The 23,024-nt window shown below is 36.1% G+C and overlaps 5 protein-coding genes across 7 annotated transcripts; all 5 read right to left on the reverse strand.

Moving 5' to 3' along the window:
- Window positions 1–786: 786 nt before the first annotated feature.
- LOC110855989 lies at window positions 787–2,710 on the reverse strand. Its single transcript, XM_022104427.2, has 2 exons — window positions 2,471–2,710; window positions 787–1,121 (listed from the first exon to the last, which is right to left on the reverse strand). Exons 1-2 carry the CDS (start codon window positions 2,643–2,645, stop codon window positions 871–873), a joined length of 426 nt encoding a protein of 141 aa, XP_021960119.1. The 5' UTR covers window positions 2,646–2,710; the 3' UTR covers window positions 787–870.
- A 2,359-nt stretch (window positions 2,711–5,069) lies between these two features.
- LOC118432914 lies at window positions 5,070–7,723 on the reverse strand. Its single transcript, XM_022104426.2, has 4 exons — window positions 7,472–7,723; window positions 7,042–7,173; window positions 6,298–6,581; window positions 5,070–5,794 (listed from the first exon to the last, which is right to left on the reverse strand). The coding sequence occupies exons 1-4, from the start codon at window positions 7,583–7,585 to the stop codon at window positions 5,359–5,361; spliced, it is 966 nt and encodes a 321-aa protein (XP_021960118.2). The 5' UTR covers window positions 7,586–7,723; the 3' UTR covers window positions 5,070–5,358.
- Window positions 7,724–8,238: 515 nt separating this feature from the next.
- Window positions 8,239–11,588, reverse strand: LOC110855987. Of its 2 annotated transcripts, XM_035856692.1 has the most exons (6): window positions 11,443–11,588; window positions 10,848–10,979; window positions 10,606–10,770; window positions 9,949–10,073; window positions 9,332–9,574; window positions 8,239–8,502 (listed from the first exon to the last, which is right to left on the reverse strand). In XM_035856692.1, exons 1-5 carry the CDS (start codon window positions 11,476–11,478, stop codon window positions 9,343–9,345), a joined length of 690 nt encoding a protein of 229 aa, XP_035712585.1. In that variant the 5' UTR covers window positions 11,479–11,588; the 3' UTR covers window positions 8,239–8,502; window positions 9,332–9,342. The 2 variants fall into 2 exon arrangements, with proteins under 2 accessions (XP_035712585.1, XP_035712584.1); XM_035856691.1 differs by lacking the exon at window positions 8,239–8,502 and having other exon boundaries at window positions 9,301–9,574.
- A 2,018-nt stretch (window positions 11,589–13,606) lies between these two features.
- LOC118432871 lies at window positions 13,607–21,813 on the reverse strand. Its single transcript, XM_022104229.2, has 5 exons — window positions 21,626–21,813; window positions 21,385–21,516; window positions 20,520–20,812; window positions 14,350–14,556; window positions 13,607–13,931 (listed from the first exon to the last, which is right to left on the reverse strand). The coding sequence occupies exons 1-5, from the start codon at window positions 21,725–21,727 to the stop codon at window positions 13,730–13,732; spliced, it is 936 nt and encodes a 311-aa protein (XP_021959921.1). The 5' UTR covers window positions 21,728–21,813; the 3' UTR covers window positions 13,607–13,729.
- LOC110855835 lies at window positions 14,553–19,037 on the reverse strand. Of its 2 annotated transcripts, XM_035856696.1 has the most exons (3): window positions 18,567–19,018; window positions 17,894–18,325; window positions 14,553–16,085 (listed from the first exon to the last, which is right to left on the reverse strand). In XM_035856696.1, exons 2-3 carry the CDS (start codon window positions 18,323–18,325, stop codon window positions 15,075–15,077), a joined length of 1,443 nt encoding a protein of 480 aa, XP_035712589.1. In that variant the 5' UTR covers window positions 18,567–19,018; the 3' UTR covers window positions 14,553–15,074. The 2 variants fall into 2 exon arrangements, with proteins under 2 accessions (XP_035712589.1, XP_035712588.1); XM_035856695.1 differs by having other exon boundaries at window positions 14,553–18,325; window positions 18,567–19,037.
- Window positions 21,814–23,024: the final 1,211 nt, after the last annotated feature.

A 23,024-nucleotide genomic window follows, 5' to 3' on the forward strand; every position in this document is an offset into this window, starting at 1 on the left:
GAAAATTTCTTGAATTTGGATATGCTCACGAACCAAAGATTTTTAAGAAATAAAAATATAATATAAAAAATTTTCAACTGTTTGTTTGTCCAAGAAAGATGATTACCCGAGAAAAATTTAACTTTGTAAATACGAATGAGGATAAAATTGCGTACAAAATAAATCATAAAATTAGTTCAGAAATATTTGAAATTCAATCATACGACATTATCATCTGCAATTGTTTCCAGAAAATTATTACTTTTTCAAAAGAATTTGTTCGTCTTTTAACTCATTCAAGAATAAGTAAATTAATCAAATTAAGAAAAAAATAAATAAGATGTATTTATAAATTTTTATTAATCTATTTTGGAAAAAATGAAATTTCTGAATAAACATGAAAAAAATCATAAAATATGTTTCGGAAATGATACAAACAGCTCACGCGTTGACCATCTGCGATAGTTTTTAAATAATTTTAACTTTTCCAAAATACTCCATTCGTCGCTTAACTCATTTAAATATAATTAAATTGAATTAATTAACTTTTAACAATTCAATAGGATGCATTTATAACTTTTAATTCATCTATTTTGGAAAAAATGAAATTTCTAAATAGACATAAAAAGTAAGAAATCATAAAATGTGTTTGGTCCAGTGGATAAGTTCCCCGTTTCCGAGCCCCCTTGTGAATTAATTTATGAATATAAACGAAAGTTTTCATTTTTACAATTGTATACATTTTTTTAACAGCATATTTTTGGCCGGTTTCATAAACAATTCGAGTATGAAATGCTAAATAAAAAGTAAAGTTTCCTAAAAATTGTTTTGTTTTATTTCTAATAAATATAAACTGAGGATAAATAAAGTTTAAAATTTTGTATTTCATTTTTAGCAGGCACACCTCCTGAAAGATCGGACGACATCGAAGCCATTGAGTTTGGTGGAGGTGCACTGATTCGCTCGGAAAATGGCGGACGAGGCGAGCCCCCACTTTCGAAAGGTCGACGTTTCCGAACAGTTGTCACTGGAAAAGACTTGGATGCAGGAATTGCCCGTTTCCAGGGACAAGTTCCAGTCGCAAAGTTCTCTGGGAAGGGTTTGACACTCGCCACGACCGATCGGAACGGTGTAGCGGGATCCTATATGCAAGAAAATTATGGTAAAGTTGACACCGATTTTTTTGTCACTGAATGGTAACAATAATTGTGCACAGAAAGATTATTGACAATTTAGCACTCGATGATTCATTGATAAAATTAGCCCATTTTTAATAATTTGACGGGAATTTATTATAAAATTCTGAAAGACAAATTTGTAGAGCAGGGAGTTGTCAATTTTTGTAAAATGTACACTCCAGATTTTGACCCTTTTTGAAGGAGTAGATCTCAAGTTTAGGAAGCCTTCAGAAAAATTGGAACTCGTCGAAACTGGCTCAAAAAACTCGACGCCATTCCATTAATCAACTCACTGGATTAAATGGACTGACAATGGAGGTCTCCCAACGTATGCTCACAGATTTGGACCAAATTAGTGTCAATCGATCACAAATATAATTAGTATGAAATTTGCAAATGGAACTATCTCCCAATGCGCAGGTTTGGCGGAGATATTTGCATGAAAAGAGGAGAAAACGAACCAAAAGGCTTGCATATTTTTCATTTTCCAAATTTCCTGCGCATTTTTTCTGCTTTTTATGCAAATATCTCCGCCAAACCTGCGCATTGGCAGATAGTTCCAGTTGCAAATTTCATCCTAATTATATTTGTGATCGATTGACACTAATTTGGTCCAAATCTGTGAGCATACGTTGGGAGACCTCCATTGTAAGAAATGGATTAGTGAATTCCTAGAAATAAATTCCTACAGGGAAGAAATTAATAAAAACGTGCTGGTTTGGATGATTTTAATGCCGAGATTTAAAGTCGATTTATGAAATAGTGAAAATTAAGAATTTTCAAGATCAACTGAAGGTTGGAGTGTAGTGCACGAATAAGGAGCAGTCTTTCACACAAATTCACAAGAATTTATATTTTAATTTTGCATGACAAATTTGTAGAGCAGGAAGTTGCTAATTTTTTTTACAATATACACTCCAGATTTTGACACTTTTTGAAGGAGGAGATCTCAAGTTTGCGAAGCCTTCAGAAAAATTAGAACTCGTCAAAACTGGCTCAAAAAACTCAACGCTATTCCATTTATAAATTTACTGACTACAAATTTGTCGTCTAAAATTTTAAAATAAATTCCCAGAGGAAAGATTAAAAATGTGCTGATTTTAGCGATTCATCAACTTTTACATATATACGTTAACAAACTTAGGTAACACTAAGTATTTATCATGGATATACGGTACCGATTTTGTTTGCTAATAATTGTTCATAATGTGTCATGAACTTTCATGAAATTTATATCAGCGTGGTACTGACAACGTTGAATTTTTTCGGTGACAATTTTATTACCAAATACACAAGGAATTTGAAATGTTTACCTTGACAGTAGCGATTTTGGTAGAAGCATGCAACTGGTTGAGGCTGTTGCTGTACCGGCGTGGCGACGGACCACCCACCCCACGTGTGACCGGGGCGAACGTATGGCGCGTACGAGGCGTGGCACGTGGTGGCGAAGATAAGAAAAATGGCGAAAATAGCGACGGCAGGCTTCATTTTTGCGGAATTGGTTAAGAGTAGGAAGTAGTTGAGATAAGATCGTTCGTTATCAGGCGACTGATGCGGATTTGATGGTTTTGAAGATCTTTTATACATCCGGATCGGAGCGTAGTGGTGGTGGTACATAATTTGCATACATATTTTACCCGTTCATTCCTCCATCCAAGTAATTTTTCCTGCTAAGTTTGGCGATCCCAGATTGATTAAATTGTTTGTGTGTGTGCCCCTTGTGGTGCACTTACCGAGAAATGTAGCCATTTTTTGCGATGGCTTTTCCACCAAGTTCGTGGGAATCCCATGAGAAGGATGATGATTTCTGGGCAAAGGGTTAATTTGCATTTTATTTGCGTATGTATTTGCATATGAGTGTATGTGCATAGGTAGTTGTCGGCTAATTGTGCTTTATTATGCGTGCCTGCGTCATAAAAGGTCCCGTTATGTGGGGAGGATTTGCAAATTTTTTGCAAAAATTTTATATGTATTGTAAAAGGGGAGAGAATCTGTATGTTTGAGAGTTTGCAGATTTTTGCAAAAATTGATATTATGTTAGAGGAGAGATGAATATAAGTATGGGGAGGATTGTTTGAGAATTTGCAGATTTTTGCAAAAATTTCGTATGTAAAAGAGAGACGAATATGTGGAGAAGATTGTTTGTGAATTTGCAGATTGTTTGCAAAAATTGATATTATGTAAGAGGAGAGATGAATTTATGTGCATATGTAAGGGGAGGATTGTCTGAGAATTTTGCAGATTTTTGCAAAAATTTCGCATATGTCAAATAGGATGGGAGACGAAACAAAGTTTTTGTTTGATGATGATTATTACCCGACATTAAGGATGTATTGTTTTTTGCACGGATTACATTCGTAATAAAGGTGAAGGAACCGGTTACGGGGAAGAGAAGAAGATGATCAAGAAGACAGTTGGATGATATTCACGATGATTGCGAATATTAATATTATCGCGAAATGTAGATAGGTACATAGTAGCCATAATGTGCCAATCAGTCCTAATTTGGTATGTGCTATGCTACGCATAGGGTTGGATTCAGTGGCCGCGGAAGGGTGGGGACAAAAAAGCAATGTCCACACGGTTATTCGATGTCCCCATCATCTGCCCATCTTATAAAAACCCCTCCCTCCCCCCATCATACAATGTTAATGTCCCCAAATGTCCCCGCAGCTTCCGCGGCCACTGTCAGCCACCACCCCTGCAATTTCATGACGAGTGGCCGCGGAAGCGTTGGAGGGGACAGAGGGAAAATGTCCCCAAGGTGGTTCGATGTCAGCATAATCTGCACTGTTAAAAATCTGGTAGAGTCACGTGCTGGTATTGATTTGGTAATAATTTCCTACCGGATTGGTAGTAAATTGCTTCTAAGTGGTAAATTGTTCATTACCACCACATTACGAACGGTAATTCTCGTTAATACCAGTGCCGGTAGAGTCATATATGTACTCCGGTCGGTAATGATTTAAAACCAGGTTTCTAAGAGTGTGCCCATCTTCTACGTTCAAAATAAAGTAGTAATGAATCATTACCATGTGGAATGACTGTGTGTCTCTACCACGTTGGTTACAATTTGTCGTAGAAATGGTAATAATAATTTCAGGGAAATTCAAGTTCATTACCAAATATTAAGGAAGTGAATACCATTATGTATTAAATTTGAACTTATCGTTACCATTTCTACGACAAATCGTTACCGACGTGGTAGAGACACATAGTCATTCCGCATGGTAATGATTCATTACTATCTTATTTTGAGTGTATAAACCCTTCCCTCCCCTATCCTACAATGCTAATATCCCCCGATGTCCCCACGACTTCCGCGGCCACTGGTTGTCTCCCTTGTGCGGTGGATATTGACGATCAGTGGCCGCGGAAGCGTGGGTGTGGACAGAGGGACAATGTCCCCACGGTTGTTCGACGTCTCCATCATCTGCCCATGTTATACAAACCCTTCCCTCCCTTATCCTACAATGGCAATGTCCCCCGATGTCCCCACAGCTTCCGCGGCCACTGGTTGGCTTACGTATGTACGTGATGGCAAACAGATGCACTCACTATTAAAAAAATGAATAAGTATTAATGTCGATATTTGACGTGGGGCACGTGTCATGATTCATTCGTCGTCGTCGTCTTCACGGTAATCAAATCACCTAACAAATTGTATTGTTTATTAAACGTGACAAATTTGTTAAATGATGAGGAGGAACAAGTCATTGTCCGATGATGATTTTTTGCATGGTTATTTTTGCACATGGTTTTATATCGGAAGTGGTAATTTTCCGATTATTTCTAACATACGTACTTATTTCTGCACATATTGTTGACTCAAGAGTACCCATTTTCCGATAATTTTTTGCACATATATTTTTGAATACTTATTTTTGCATATAGTTTTAAATCTTCAGGTAATTTTTTGCATACATATGACATACGTGTTTGTACATACATATTTATTTTTGTTTATATTGTTGATTAATGACTGCCAATTTTCCCCATATTTTTGCAAATATACGTACATTTTTTGCATACATGTTTTTGCACATATTTTTAAATTTTCGGATTAGTTTTTACATACGTGTTTGTACATAGTTATTTTTGCTTATATTGTTGATTCATGACTGTAAATTTTCCAATTATATTTTACAAATGTACGTACATATTTTTGCATGTTTATTTACTGCATATTTTGTCGATTAAATCATTGCTGATTTAGCACCGCCAATTTTTCTTTGCTCAGTTCATACATAATCCAGAAGACCAAGCCTGCGTTTTTAAACCCAAGCTGGTCATGAGTCTTGAGCGAGGGCGTGTTCCACGGGTCGACGGAAGACGCTGGAAAAAGCCCCGATTTGAGGATTTCTTTAGTCGCTAATTTCATCGCGAATTTTGCGAATCCTTTCCCCCGGTGGGCCTCCGAAGTGTGGAGCATGCTGAGCAGGCCGTCCGCGTGGAGGAGGATCCCACTCACGGGGAGCGCCTCACTTCCGGCCAAGTAAACTCCACCGGATACGTTATTCTGCAGAAATCTGGCCACGGGCAGGTGCGTCTTTGGCGTGGCGCATTTCCACGTGGAGGAAATAAACTGTGTCCCGTGGGTGACGTCTAACGGTTTGATTTGAATGGTAGGATAATTTCTGCAAGGAAAATTCGCAAATTAATTACAATATTCGACACGTGAAAGACAAGCATTTATTTAAGAAGTATTATCAATTTGGCGGATACGTCCGTAGAGATTTTTTGGTAAAAAATATACACAAAAATAAAAATTATTTTAAAAATATTCGTAGTTCTGCCCGTTTAAAAGTTCTTGAAGGAGAAAGCTGTAAGAAAAGGTGTAAGAAAAATTGAGATTTTGTAAAGCATTTGATAACATAACATACGTTATTAAATTTTCAATTTTTTTAATAAAAAAATTATTTTTTTTAATAAAAGCTATTTTTTTAATTACAAAAATTCCCCACAAAATTGGGATTATTTCAAAAATAAAATTACCTATATGTAAGTCCGGATATGACAAATGTGCAAACGACAAATGAATGAATAAAATATTCATTCAATATTAATTCAAATTTTGAATATTGAATGAATAATTTATTCATTCATCATTAAATGAATGAATGTGAACATGTATGATTACCGTGCCGCCTCGTCCAGCTCACCCTCCAATTTTTGCGCCATGGCGTCATCATCTTTTTCCATGTACATTAAAGTATCTGGGTAGGTTTCGATGTTGTGACGTTTGACCTCTGTGCTGACCTTGGTGATGATTCGGGCCACGTAGGCGTCCAGGGCGATGAACCAGTGCGGCTCTTCCCAGTTGAAAGCGCTGCATGACGCGAACGTTTCGACGAGCGCGGCCTTTTCGAGGGACGAATATTTAAGCGAGGATGGCGAAGAGATTAGAATGTTTTGGCCGTGATCCTGTCGTTAAAATGGAGATAAGTTAGGGTTATCAGCGGAGGGTGGATATATAAATATTTACGGAAAATCGAATTTAATATTTGTAAAAAAAATACCAAAATATTTACGAAATGTGTAAAAAGTTAGAATTTTCGCAAAAATTGTATCTTCTAAAATTATTTGTGCAATGGTCTGAATTTTTTGTGGTCCAATTTTAGTTGGCACAAAAAAATCGTCTCACTTCTTTGTAATATTGACAAAATTGGCTTAGTAAAAAATATATATATAAAAGATTTCCGTATTTTTCAAATAATAGTGGAAATATTTATAGATGTTTATATTTCCGAAAAGCTACGACATATATGTCGTAAGAAATATGTGACAATATGTAAAAGTATATTGAAATTTTTCTGATAAACTCGCCCTCTGGTTATCAGTTGATAAGTATTTAATTAATTAAGTAAACATGTAAATTGATTACTTCAGTCATGTGGGTTAAAACGATCCAAGAATGTGAATGAACTTCCGTCCGAGCACAGGAAGATTTCGGATTCATGTAAAATATTTTCGTATGATGAGGAAATCGAGGAGCCATTTTTACAGCGTTGTAAATCTGTGGGATGGAAAAATTCATGTGGATAAGAGAAAAAAATGTTTGAAATTTAGAAAATTTGAATTAGAAAATTAGAATTCAAATTTTAAGGAAATTTGGACAATTAAGGAAATTTTGAAAAGAAAGTTATGAATATTTAGACAATTTAGAAAATGTAGGAAATTTGTAAAAATAAATTTAATAATATTTAGTAAATTTAGACAATTAAGAAAAATATATTTCATAACGTTTGGGAAATTAAAAGCATTTAGAACATTTACAAGGTTTATAAAATTCCGAAAATTTATGTACCACTTACAAAACACGATTTAGGCAATCTTTTTTCTAAAATGGTGAGAATTGTGGTAATTTCGTCACTCTGCCCGTCCCCACTGGGTACTTGGACGAAGGGGGGAATTTCCGGGGTAGCCATTTGTCAGGATCACTTTGAACACTTTTTAATTACTTGAATAAATTTCTGGGAAACTTTTTAGCCAGAATTTTGAACGGGTTACTTTCTGATTGGTGTCGTATCCAAGAATATGCAAAATATTGCATTGTCATTGTGACAGACTTTTGTCGACCGGTTTTACATTTGTATGTTTGGAAAAATTTTATGAGGTGAATGGAACCCAGTTTACCTTGAAGTTGCCAAAATTATGCCGCATGTGATTCTGGTTGTTAATTTTGCAATGTCACTGTGGTACATATTTTATGCGTGTTTTTTAACAGTAACGATAGATATACCGATTCCAGATGCCCTGCTTCAATTAAATTTTGGTAAAACTTAGATGCCCAAGTTTATTTTATTCAAAAAATCTTCTGATGGAACACTTTTCTTAAGATTTACTTAATTTTTTGTAGTTGTTCAAATAATTTTTGATGAATTGAAACTCTTTGTCAAATTGAAGTGGAAAATTTCTAAAATAATGAGACAAAGTCATTATATGCGTGATTATTATTGGCATACATACGTATGTATTTTTGCAAGTTTTACATATACATGATCAATCATTATTGATTAAGCATTGCAAATTTTCTGATTATTTTTTGCAAATTTCTAGATATTTATTTTTGTGTATTTACATCACATTTACATATTTATGATGAATCATTTCTGATTAACCACCGCCAATTTTTCCTTGCTCGGTTCATACATAATCGCGAGGACCAAGCCGGCATTTTTGAAGCCAAGCTGCGCATGCGTCTTGAGCGAAGGCGTGTTCCACGCTTCGATGGCAGAGGCGGGAAAAAGGCCGGATTTAAGGACTTCTTTCGCCGCTAATTTGATGGCCAGTTTGGCGAATCCTTGGCCCCGGTGGGCCTCCGAAGTGTAGAGTGTTCAGATTCCTAATATGTAGGAATATTAATGTATTTGGAGTTGGAATGTGTAGATTGCATTGTTTTGTCAGTCTGCATTTAAGATGCAGATTTAGCGCAATTTACATAGGTATTTCAGTAGAAGCATGCAAATCAATGTATATGCGGAAGTGATGGCAGGTATGTTACGCTGCATCACTTTCACATCTTCCAAACTCATCTTATGTAGATTGAGTTGTCCAGTTTTGCAGTTTGCTAAACAGGTAAAATGGTAGTAATTTATGTATGCATGTATTTGTTACAATGTTGAACAAACAATGATTTATGTAACTTACATAACTTGCATAACTTGCAAATAGATTTATTTTTAGTTGGAAAATGGAATGTATTAGTTAGCATACACGGGTGCTTTTCCGTCCGCTCTGCAGTATAAAGGTAGCCACGGACCAGAGCCCGCGTAACGCCCATTTAATATTTTTGTAACACAGGGTTGTTCTGCACAAGAGTGAATCGCAAGTCTCACATTGCCTCAAATGAGAAATTGAGATTGCAAAATTATTAGTATCAAATTACCCATAGGAATTGTATCAGTTTACCCATAAGAAATTAACGTATCACATTACCCCATATTAACCATTAATAATAGAAATAGTATCATGCAAGTCTGTATGTACTTATGAATTAAACCAGAAATAAACCAGTTACTATTAATATAAAATTAACCAATTGAAGTTGTCTACGAATCATTTACACAGCCATAGAGCTTTATGCTAGAATTTGGTGCACAGTAATTCAAGTTGCGCTACACTCGACAAACACACACTCATAATTAACTAACGTGAATTTACAACTCACGCACCTCTTAGGAATTTATTTACGATTAAAAACATAGAGCATGCTGAGAAAGCCGTCCGCATGGAGTAGGATGCCACTCACGGGGGGCGCCTCACTTCCGGCAAGGTGAACCCCACCGGATGGATTTTTTTGCAAAATTCTGGCCACGGGGAGGTGCGTCTTGGGTGTGGCGTAGGTCCACGTGGAGGAAATAAACTGTGTCCCGTGGGAGACGTCTAACGGTTTAATTTCGAGGGTGGGATGACTTCTGAGGATAAATGTTACACAAAATTAAGGTGTTAATTCCCACCCACCAATTGCCACCGACTAATTTTCCCTTAACAATTGCCATCCATTAATTTACATTTATTAATTCCCGTTCTATGCAAATTTTCACCCTGCATATCTGTGTGAGGTGGTATTATTTGAAGGGTCAGTTCATGCCACACAGACAATGCAAGGGTGGGAATTTGGGAATAGATCGGGAATTGTCGAGTGACAATTGGTGGGTGGCAATTGTTGGGTGGCAAAGTTCACAATACTAATTAAACTTATGTCCATTTTTTTGGTAAGAACTTAAGGTGGCATTGTATGCGAGTTTGAATTTGAGTTTGAATTGTTCTATCAACCTAATTTTATTACCGTTCCGCCTCGTCCAGCTCACTCTGAAGCTTTTTCTCCATGGCGTGATCATCATCATTTTTTTCCATGTACATTAGGGTGTACGGGTAGGTTTCGATGTTGTGACATTTGACCTCGGTGCTGACCTAATTATTAATAGTTGCTTTATTGCATCATAGCCATACCTGTTCACTTTCATTCATGTAACTAATTATGATATAGAATTATAGTGAATAAGAATGAAATTCCTGTCATTTGAATGAAAATGAGTGAAGGATTAGTCATTTCAGATGGGCAACAGTGAATGAAAGGATTTCTCAATCCTTTAATTTGTCACCCTATGCTCAATAGATGGGACGAAGTAGGAAATGAAGTTCGATCAAGATGAAGTGAAATGAAATGAATTTGAACGAAAATGACTGAATGTGAATGAAAATCTTCAGTCTGAAATCGGGATGACTGAACTTTGAATGAAAAAAGTTTTTTGAACAGGTATAATCATAGCAGCCAGACTTTGCACATAATGAATGGTTCCATACATAATATTGATATCGTAAATTTTTAAAAATAAGATTAATTATAAGTCAAAATATTTGGCGACTTTGTGCCAAAAAAGAAATAAATTATTCGCAGAAAAAAGAGTAATATGAAGTGGCGCAATTTGACCTCTGTGCTGACCTTGGTGATAATTCGGGTCACGTAGGCGTCCAGGGCGTCGAACCAGTGGGGTTCTTCCCAGTTGAAGGCCGTACTCGAGGCGAACGTTTCGACAAGGCCGGCCTTCTCGAGGGACGAATATTTGTGCGAGGATGGCGATGAAATTCGAACTTTTTGGCCGTGATCCTGACGGATGGAGGTAGATAAGGGGATTATCAGTTGATTAGCATTTAATTAATTAAATAAATATGTAAATTGATTACTTCAGTCGCGTGGGTTAAGAGGATCCAAGAATGTGAGTGAACTTCCGTCCGAGCACAGGAAGATTTCGGATTCATGTAAAATATTTTCGTGTGATGAGGAAATCGAGGAGCCATTTTGACAGCGTTGTAAATCTGTTAGGAAATTTAGGAAATTTAGGAAATGAAACTTTACGAAATTTTAGAAAAATAAACTTTAAAATATAATATTTCAAATTGACGAGCAAAGTTTAGAAATTTTTTTAGAACATTTAGGAAATTAAGATACCTAGAAAATTTACATGAAAAATTGAGAATTGAGAATTCGCAATTCGATTCAAATCTTAAAATTTGAAATTTAGCAAATTGCAAAACGTTAAAATTAAATTTATGAAATTACGTGCAAAATTTATGTTCCTCTTACAACACACGATTTTGGCAAACTTTTTTCTAGAATGGTGATAATTGTTTTAATTTCGTCACTCTGACCGTCCCCACTGGGCACTTGGACAAAGGGGGGAATTTCGTGGGTAGCCATTTCTCAAGATCAGTGGAAAGAAACTTTGCAATTACTTGAATAAATTTTATGGGAAACTTTTGGTCAGAATTTTGAACTCACTGGTTCGTGTAGTATCCAAGAATGTGGCATTTTCATTGTGACAGACTTTTTTCGACCGGTTTTTCACATGCGTACTATTGCTTTCAGACTCTCCATCCACCCAAAAGAGCTTTGGATCAAGCAAGTCCGACGTCGAAAAACGGCGTCCAGGCACGACGTCCAAGAATTATATTAGCCGAGTCAGCCGAATTATTCTATTATTTAACACCAGCTTATTTTATTTTGGCGTTCAAATTATTCAATTCGTGTCAAGAATTTGGGTAATTGAATGACTTCTACGTCAAAATAAAATAAACTGGTGTAAAATAATAGGATAATTCGGCTTCTCGGCTAATATAATTTTTGGACGTCGTGCCTGGACCCCCTTTTTTCGACGTCGGACTTGCTTGATCCAAAGCTCTTTTGGGTGGATGGCACAGAATATAGATTCTACCAGAAGAATCGATCTTATGTATTCGAGTGACGCTTATGGAGGAACGGGAGAGCCAACCAAATAACTCGGTGTACATTTGGCCCACCTGGGGGATGGCACCTCCGCATCACCACCACATCTCCTGGCATCAAAAAATGATGACGAAAGCACATAGGTGGCGGTGGCACCCCCATTTGTGCACACCCTCGTAGAGCATCAAATTTGTACAGACGCAGCTCAGAATGGTGTGTTCTGGTGCACAAATCGGGGTGCCACCGCCACCTATGTGCTTTCGTCATCATTTTTTTAATGCCAGGAGATGTGGTGGTGACATAGACGTAGACTATATTACCTTAACTATTTGGGATCATAAATATGTAACTATTATGAAAATCCGAACAAAATTGGATTTTTGGCGAATTTTTTAGTGCAGTTAGTTTGGCATCGGGCGTGCCTTCAAAGGGGTGTGACGGGCGTAAATTGGGCCATGGCATCAAACCGCTTCACACTTTTTACTTTCAGAGGGGGTACTACCATATATCCAAAGGACATCAAGATCTGTCATTATCTGGTTGGCGTACTCTCCTCCTTAGCAAAATTGAGAAACAAGAGGTTCACGAATATTTAGAAAATTAAAACATTTAGAAAATTTACATGCAAAATTTTGAAAATTAAGAACATTTGAAATTTAGCAAATGACAAAGAAGGAAATTTAAAACTTTTAGAAAATCCCATGCAAAATTTATGTTTCACTTACGAAACACGATTTTGGCAATCTTTTTTCTAAAATGGTGAGAATTGTTTTAATTTCGTCACTCTGCCCGTCCCCACTGGGAACTTGGACAAAGGGGGGAATTTCGGGGGTAGTCATTTCGAGGGGAGACGTTTTGTAAATAAATTTTGTGCGAAACTTTAACAAGAATTTTGGCAGCTCATTCCACTGGTTTGTCTCAAAATGTGGAATTGTCACGGACTTTTGTCGACCGGTTTTACTGATGGAATGGAATTTATTTTATGATGTAAATCCAACCCAGTTAACCTTGAACACTCAAAATAAGGTAGTAATGAATCATCACCATGCGGAATCACTATATGTCTCTACCACGTCGGTTACGATTTGTCGTAGAAATGGTAATAATAAGTTCAGGGAAATTCAAATTTGATACATAATGGTATTCACTTCCTTAATATTTGGTAATGAATTTGAATTTCCCTGAACTTATTACCAGTTCTACGACAAATCGTAACTGACGTGGTAGGACATGTAGTGATTCGCCATGGTATTGATTCATTACTACCTTATTTTGAGTTAAGTTGCAAAAATTATGCCGGATTGGACCCAATCACACGTAATTCTGGTTATTTATTTTGCACGGGTACATATTTTATGCGAGTTTTTAGCAGGTGATATGATACCGGCTCCATAAATCCATTTTCATGTATACATATATTTTTTTAACCTAAAATATTTCCATATTCATAAATTAAATTTCTGCAAAATACTAAATTTATTTTATTATATTCAAAAGTAAGTTTTCTGACATTTTTCTTCTTAAGATTTACAATTTTTTAAATTGTTCAAATCATTTTAGAAATTGCAACCTTTATTTCTCATATTAATAACAGAATCATAATTGTTCATAAAATACGAGGAAATTTTTAGAAATAATTTTAAACTCGAAATTATGAACTTCCAAAAATTATTCATAACCCAGGATAATAATTAATTAACTATTAATTATTTAATTATTTATGATATTCCATTCTATTTCATTTAAGAAATTTTTATTTTTTATGTAACACGAAATTATGAATTTGCAGGAATTAATAATTAATTAATAATAATTAACTACCAATTAATTGATTCATTAATTGTTAATGAGGCGCATACACGATCCAGTACAACGACCCGGCATTTTTAAACCCGATTTTTTCATGAGTTCGGAGCGACGCCTGATTCAAACTTTGAATCGAAGAGGCTGGAAATAGGTCGGATTTGATCATTTCTCGTGACGCCCATTTGATGGCAAGCTTGGCAAGACCTTTGCCCCGTTCACCCTCCGAAGTGTAGAGCATGCTGAATAAAGAATTCGAAAATTTATATATACGCAAAATTTAGAAATTTATACGCAAAATTGAGAAAATTTATATATACGCAAAATTTAGAAATTTATACAAAAAATTTAGAAAATTTATATATACGCAAAATTTAGAAATTTATACGGAAAATTGAGAAAATTTATATATACGCAAAATTTAGAAATTTATACGCAAAATTTATAAAATTTATTCGCAAAATTTAGAAAATTTATACGCGAAACCTAGAAAATTTATAGACAAAATTTAGAGAATTTATTCCCAAAATTTAAAAACATACAGGCAAAATTTAGAAATTTATACGTAAAATTCAGAAAATTTAGAAAATTGAAAATTTAGGAAACTACAAAAATAAGAAACATTAGAAAATTGAGAAAAATTGAAGCCACAGAACGAACCTGAGGAGACCGAAGGCATGCAGGATGATCCCGCTCACGGGCGTTTCGTCACTTCCGGTAAGGTACACCCCACCGGACTCGTTTTCTTGGAGGAATCGTTCCACCGAGAGATTGGTCACGTCGGGTTTTGAATATTTCCAACTTTTGGAAATGAATTCCGTCCCGTCGGAAACGTTGAGGGATTTGATGAGAAATTCAGAATGTTTCCTGTTGACGGTATCAATAAAATTGGAGATTTTGGGAGGCCGAAGGCCGAAGCAAAATCGGAATTTTGTAATATCTTCCGTAACCGGAAGACATCACGGAGTGACACAGTAGGTTCCGCCCAGGAGCCGGAGACATCTGCCGGACTTAAAATAAAAAACTAAAAGTACCTCGTGCACCTCGCATACCACTTCTTCCTCACAGTTTTCAAAGCCGAATCAACTTGTAATTTACTGGGGGTGGGTTGGAGGGTCCGTGATGTCTGAAGATATTACAAAATTCCGATTTTGCTTCGGCCTTCGGCCTCGCAAAATCTCCAATTTTATTCTATCTTCCTCCACCTTCAACATCACGGAGTGACACAGTAGACTTTTAAAGTCAAGTTGATGAGGAAATAATTTTAACCAAAAACACCAGTCATTAGTGGCTAGTTATATATATTTATTTATAGGACAATCATCATCATCATAGTTAAATAAAACATTATTAATTATCATTAATATTTATGTAAATGTATGTTATTATTTTCTAATTTCAAGGACTTTCTCAGAAAATTCACTGACATTACTAGTTGGCCTATTATAAAATTTGGCAAAAGTTTTAGATCCGGGTGTCCACCCAGCTCTGCTAAATATGGTATCAATATTTACACCAACCGCAGCAGCCTTCGAAGTGGAGGCATGTCTATAACTATGTGCATGAAAAAGTTTGGTGTCAATACCAGCTAAATCTAATACATCTACTAGCCATCTACTTACTGACTGAGAAGAAACAACTTTGTGAGGTTTTACATAACTAATAAATAACTTAGGTTCATTATTTCTTAACAATTCAGTTAATTTAGCGTATTTCTTTAAGGAATATACGGGGCATAAATTTTTATCATGGAAGGGTGGTAAAATCAGAATAGGATTACTTCTTGTTACACTAGTTGTCTTAAGGCTACCTGTTAATTTAATTTGAATGCTGTCATCCCAGACAATATTAGATATTTCAATCGAACTCAAGGTTTGAACTCTTTGCCCTGTGGCTAAGGCTAATAACGCAATTAATTTGAATGACAATTGTTTAAGATTACATTCGTCCGTACACCACGACGATAATAACCTTAAAACTTTATCGGGGTCCCAGGTAATATGATATCTCGGAGCTGGAGGCCTCAATCTGCTCACTCCCTTCATAAAATTTACAACTAATCTATGTACACCTAATGGGGCCCCATCGACATTTCCGAACATTGTAGACAAAGTGGATCTAGCGGTATTTATAACTGAATAACTTAGATTCTGATTAAATAAATATGTAAGAAACCGAAGGACATTATTCACATTTCCATCCCACATTGAAAAATTGCTTAAATTGCAAAAAGATTCCCATTTCTTCAAGACTGATTCGTACTGCGCCCAGGTTCCCTTTGACTTTGATGCTTCCATAATTTGTAAAGTATCTGCGGGCAAATTCAACTTATTTAAGGCCTTCCAGACAATACTGCTGCCATTAGTTTTAGTTTGGAATTGATTTGATGAGGTTTCCTGGAGTAAGGGTCAAACAATAAATTTTTGTTAGGGCCTAGTTCAATAATATTCGATTTGGCTATTTTTTGGTATAATGGAAACCAAGCCTGAGTTGGCCACATGGGCGCTACCACAATACCTTCACATTTATCTTGAATGATTTTGTTAATAACACGACCTATCATGTTAAATGGAGGAAATGCATAAAAACCATCCTCCCATTCATAAGTAAATGCATCTACCCCTATAGAAAATGGATCAGGTTTCCAAGAATAGAACTCATTGCATTGTTTAGTTTGATATGATGCAAACAAGTCCATATTCGGGCAGCCAAACTTTTTAGTTAATTTTGTAAAATAATTAGTACCTAGCATGAAATCGGAAGCATCTTTCTCTGCTCTAGACAATTTATCAGCAGTATAATTTTCCTTCGTATTAATCCAAGTTGCGGTGATTATTATGCCTCTATTTTCGCACCACTGCCATATCAATTTTGCTACTGAGAAACACTGAGTTGACTTGCAGCCTCCTTGCCTGTTAATGTAGGCCATTGCAGTTGAGCTGTCTACTCTAATTAATACATGCACGTTAGTTTTATTAACAAATGATTTTAAAGCATAAAAAGCACCCCATAGTTCAAGAACATTTATGTGCAAATCGATATGCTCGGTCGCCCATCGACCTTTTGCCCTCAGTTCACCACAATGAGCACCCCATCCTGACAGAGACGCGTCGGAAGTTATCTTAAATATTGGTACTGGTTTTTGTAAATATTGCCATTCTGAACCAATATTACTTATCCACCACTCTAAATCTAATCTTGTTTCATGGATGATAGACATTTTTGAAGAATAATTACCCTTACTATGCAACAGACTGCGAGTTTTATCAATTTCCAAACTTCTTGTATACAGAAACCCATACCTAGTCGCTGGACAAGCCGAGATAAGCCATCCTGCCAACTCAGCAACAGTCTGAATTTTAATTTGATTGGTCGCTAAAACTTCCTTGCATTTAGTTATGATTCGAGCTACCTTATCGGATGGTAAAATAAGCCTCATGATAATTGAGTCAATTAGAAAACCTAAATATTTGACTCTTTGCGATGGGATCAATTGAGATTTTCCCTTATTTATTGTAAACCCTAGCGTTTCTAGAAAATTGGATATAAAGTTTAAATGTTTCATGCAGTCCGAGTAAGATGAGCCAATAATTAACAAATCGTCTAGATAATAAACGCACAAAATACCTGTCGCCCTGAAAAGAGAGATTACTGGCTTTAATAACTTTGTGTATAATAGTGCGGCTGTACAGAGCCCATAAGGAATGCAATTATATTTGTAAAGTTTCCCTCGCCATCTAAATTTAAGAAATTTCCTATGATCTGCTGCTATAGGGATGGCATGATAAGCTTCTTTAAGGTCAACGACACACATATATGAACCTTGCGAAACAAGCTGCGAAGCTGTTTTTATATTTTCCATTTTAAAGTGAGGACAGTCTAAATAATCATTCAACTTTTTTAAATTAATAATTGGTCTACGAGAACCATCAGGTTTCGCTACCGTGAAAATACTAGAAATGAATTGCCCAGGCTCATCACATACTTCTGAAATTGCCTCCGTTAACATTAATTTCCTGATTGTTTCATCAACTAATCTGACCTCAGTTTCCGAAAGTTTAGTACCACTTGGTTCTGTCAATTGAAAAGGAATCTCTTTAAATGGGAGCTTGTACCCTACTATAGCCTCTAATATACTATTATCTTTAGTAATTTTACGCCACTCATTAATGTAATTTGACAATATTCCTGCTTGATAACATACCATTGACCTATCTCTACTTATCGCCGTTGAAATCGGTTCGACGCTTGTTGAAATCGAGGTCGATGCTGACTCTGGCTGAAGTTCGGGCGAAATCGAGGCTGCCCATTCCCCCGTTGATGATAATTGGAGAACGGGCGATTGAAGTTTAAATTCGCCGAGCTTGATGTAAAAGTGGAAGAAGGTGTTCTTGCGTACGGCTGGAATCGATAACAAATCTGGGCCATATTCGACCTCCTTTTGACAATCTTGTAAAATATTTTGAATGATAGGATCTTCATCTCTATCACTATCCCCTGTATCTGTTCCAATTATCCCGTTAACATTCAAGCCACCATCGTCATGATTGTTCTCATCCTCCTCTTCGTCTGAGAGTCCTAAGGACCAGGAGGGCACTTGTGGGGGCGCAGCAGCATTTGCATTATTATTGCTCATCTACAAAATGTGAAAATAAATTGTGATTCTATTGAAAAGTTCCGATGCGTGGGCCTCAACAAGGTCACCACAGAGCTCGTCACTCATTCAGAGTGTCTGCGAGTACTTTAGATATTCTCTAGGCGAGCAAATAATGAATTTAATAGTCTGGACTTCAAATAAAAAAGCTACCTATAAGTCTTTTCCTATTTTCTCTCTTCTACCTCCAACTCCCCCAGTAATAAGCAAAATCCTTACTTACCCTGTGCCGAACCGGTTGGTGCAGGTCAAACAAAGTGCAGGTCAACGACGAGGTGTGGGTTAAATACAAGATTCAAAAAATAATTAAGAATCTTCTTCACGGCATCCGTCTCCTTTGCTGCCTGAAAGAACTGTGAGGAAGAAGTGGTATGCGAGGTGCACGAGGTACTTTTAGTTTTTTATTTTAAGTCAGGCAGATGTCTCCGGCTCCTGGGCGGAACCTACTGTGTCACTCCGTGATGTTGAAGGTGGAGGAAGATAGAATAAAATACAAATTAATAAAAATGCAATCAAGGCATAAGGAGCGTATGTTTTCATAATATTTTGCAAGCTAATTCTTTGTTAGAAGTTAGGTCGTTCCCAATTTTTTAAGAAATATCCACTTCAGATTTTGACACTTTTTAAAGGAGGAGATCTCAAGTTTAAGAAACCTTCAGAAAAATTGGAACTCGTCGAAACTGGCTCAAAAAACTCAACGCCATTCCTTTAAGCAACTCACTGACTGCAAATTTGTCCTCCAAAATTTTAAAATAAATTCCCAGAGATGGGAAATGATTAAAAATTTACTGGATTAATCCAAATTATTAAAGTTTAATTAATTCAATTTAAGTAATTCAATTTAATTAATTCAATTTAAGTAATTAAATTTAATTATTCTTGAATAAGTCAAAGGACGAATGTAGTATTTTGGAAAAAGTATTATATTCCTCAAAGAATGTCAGATAATACTTTTCTGATATTGAAGTTGGTATTGATGAATTTCTGATTACATTTTCCTGTATGACTTATGATTTAGAGACGAGAAATGATCAAAAATGAGAATCTTGGAGAATCTTGACTGCTTTCAAGCAATAAATAATTCAGAGACACAGTGGAATTTAATTGATGAAGAATACAGATTATTCTCTCCTCTTGGTGGTGTTGGTAATGTTATTGCTTCTCAAACTGCGTTTGTTCTCACATCGGAAATACAACATAGGTACATATTTCGTTAATGCGATTTGCATGCTAAAAAGTTAATAAATCACCATATTCGATTCCAAATATGGTTCAAATACCCGTAGCATATGAGCTTAAAGCATGCAATTGACTATACCAATCTAAATTTTCTACAAGCATAGCTAAAACTATGTACGTGTCAATCAAGTGTGGGCATAATTAATTGCAAAATGGACTATACTCCATAAAATTGGGTGATCGAAAAATAATAATCACCACGAAGTGTCCATTCTGCACTTCCGAGTCTGACGCCACCGTTGACCACCTTACTTTACACTGCAAAATTCTTACCCCTAGCAGAATTAAACATTTGTGTACGTATACCCAAGATTTTACTACCTTCACTGACAATGGAGGTCTCCCAACGTATGCTCACAGATCTGGACCAAACTAGCGTCAATCGATCACAAATATAATTAGTATGAAATTTGCAAATGGTACTATCTGCCAGTGCTCAAGTCTAGCGGAGATATTTGCATCCAAAGCGGGAAAAATGCGCAGCAAATTTGGAAATTGAAAAATTTCCCTGCATTTGAGTGGGTTTTCTCCTCTTTTTATGCAAATATCTCCGCCAAACCTGCGCATTGGCAGATAGTTCCATTTGCAAATTTCATACTAATTATATTTGTGATCGATTGACGCTAGTTTGGTTCAGATCTGTGAGCATACGTTGGGAGACCTCCATTGTGAGATGTATAATGACAACGATAACATAACAAATCGCAACTTTTTTAAATCTGTATTTTGCTATTGGATTGACGTATTCAATTTTTATGACTTATTAATGTAATGATGTTTTGTAATAATCAATGATGACATGTTGATCAGGGCTGCAGGCCGTATATCAATAAATACTATACTATAATATTAATTGCAAAATGTGGAGATTTTTACGAATTTGGTGATACGTCATCAAGTCTTGCGTGGATTTAATTTCGAAGTATTAAGTACTAACTCTGCTTCCGTTGTTAAATCCTTGTCCAGAACGGGCAGCACTTCTTCATCTCTGAAATCCATGTACATCAAGGTGTCCGGCTGGATCTCGATGACTTGACCTTTCTCCTCGACACAGATTTCAGTTATGAGTCGTCCTACAGGAATGTCCAGGCCGACGAACCAGTGTGGCTCGTCCCACGCGAAGATAACGCTGGGCGATAAGAGTTTGACAAGGACGGCTTTCTCCGAGGGGGAAAAAGGCGCATCTTGTGGTCGAAGTGGGGAGGAAATTAAGATGTTCTGACCGTGGTCCTAATTATAAACATGCAAAAATATGGTAGTTTTTTTATTTCGAAAATTGAGACTCATAATGGAGGTCTCGCTGCGTATGCTGTCCAATTTTTAGCAAATTGTTGTCAATCGATCGCAAATTTGATTAGGGTGAAATTTGCGAAAGATCCGATCTCCCAATGAGCACATTTAGCAGACATTTGCATCCGGAGAGAAGAAAATGTGAGTTAAAGTCGACAAATTTTACACTTTCCAAATTTACTACAAGTTTTCGGATGCAAATATCTCTGCCCAACTAGTACTAATTGTACTAACTAGTACTAGTGCGAACTCCCAATGGGCACGTTTGTCAGAGATATTTGCATCCGAAGAGGGTAAAATGCAGAGTAAATTCGGAAATTCGGACGTGTAAAATTTGTGGACTTTAGGACGCGTTTTTTCCTCTTGGGATGCAAATATTTCTGCCAAACGTGCCCATTGGGAGGTCGTGTCGTTTGCAAATTTCATCCCAATTAAATTTGCACTAATTTGTTCAAAATCGGAGAACATGCGCTGGGAGACTTCCATTTTATAGAAAATGAGAGTGTACAGACCTCAGTAAAATGGGTGACAAAGATCCAAGAAGTAGAAGAAATTGAATTATTATTGTCACCACCGGGTAGATTGACGTAGAATAATTTTGAGTGGTTCGGAAATCGGGGCGATATTTTGACCGCGTTGTAAACCTATGTGAGTAAATATGCAAATATTTATGAGATTAGATTCGCGAAAAAAGATATTTGCAAAATTGTTATAATAATTTTACACGAAAATAATAAACTCGTTTTTACTTACAAAGCAAGATTTTGGCAGGCGTTCCAGCAAAACGGCGAGAATTTGGGAGAATTTGCTGTCTTTCTGGTTCGCAGAAACTTGTACAAATGGAAATATATCCATTTTTTAAGGAAATTATGCAGATATTTTTATTTCCGAGAAGACTTAATTATTTTTTGATAAGAAGAACTGTATCGTCCATTCGTAGAATTAATGGAATGAGTTTGACTTCCAGACTTGGACCGGTTTACTAAAATCAAATGTGCTTAATTAATTATTCCATGAAATTCCAGTTCACCGTGAACTTTGTAAAGTGGCAAAACAACGTGGATTGTATTTTATGTGTTTATTTGCATACTCGTGACGCCGTTTTGCACGTTTAACTTTATTTTTGCAATCAGTAATAAAATCTAGGTCTAATTGGAATCAAAGATCATACATAGTCTCATCTTGCCTCGTTATATATCTCAACTTTACTTCATTTTACATATTGTACTCAAATTTTTATTGTAAACTAACAATGGAGGTCTCCCAACGTTTGCTCACAAGGGACACTCACGACCTGTCGTCTGAGTCCAGGGTACCCACTATGTTTTTTTAGAATCTACTAGGACCCCAGATGAAGGGTTCATTCATATTTCCGTGTAAAACTCATATTTGGCGCCGTGCCGTGGCGCCAAATACGCCAAATTTGATGGTTTTACATTTTAAAACCGCCATAACTTTTGAAATCCTGGACGGATTTTCAAAATTTTTGGCAAAAATCATGACAAGGAGTTCAACTTTCGTATTCTATGAAATTTTTTCCAAAATTATCGCTTTTAACTTTTCGCAAAATTTCGAAATTTTGGGTTCGTCGAAAAAATGCTTAAAATATCTCAAAAATTAAAATTTTTTATTTTTATTTTTTTCTCTAAAATTTCGACTTTTGTGATCATTTTAAGCATAAAATTTTTAAAATCCGACATAAACTGCAAAAGTTATGAGGGTTTGAAATTGGTCGAAAATGCAAATTTTTAAGTTTAGCGCCACGCCATGGCGCCAAATATGAGTTTTACACGGAAATATGAAGGAATCCTTCATCAGGGGTCCTAGTAGATTCTAAAAAACATAGTGGGTACCCTGGACTCAAACGACAGGTCGTGAGTGTCCCTTGTTAGATTTGAACCAAACTAGCGTCAATCGATCACAAATATTACCTGTTCAAAAAAACTTTTTTTATTCAAAGTTCAATCATCCCGATTTCTGATTGAAGATTTTCATTCATATTCAGCTATTTTACTTTAAACTCATTTCATTTCACTTCATTTGACTTCATTTCTTACTTCGCCTCATGTATTAAGCATAGGGTGAAAAATGAAATGAGTGAAAAATCCTTTCATTCACAGTCATTCATCTGAAATGACGGAATCCTTCAGTG

The sequence above is a fragment of the Folsomia candida genome, unplaced genomic scaffold (genome assembly GCF_002217175.1).
Source record: "Folsomia candida strain VU population unplaced genomic scaffold, ASM221717v1 Fcan01_Sc014, whole genome shotgun sequence".
Lineage (NCBI taxonomy): Eukaryota > Metazoa > Arthropoda > Collembola > Entomobryomorpha > Isotomidae > Folsomia > Folsomia candida.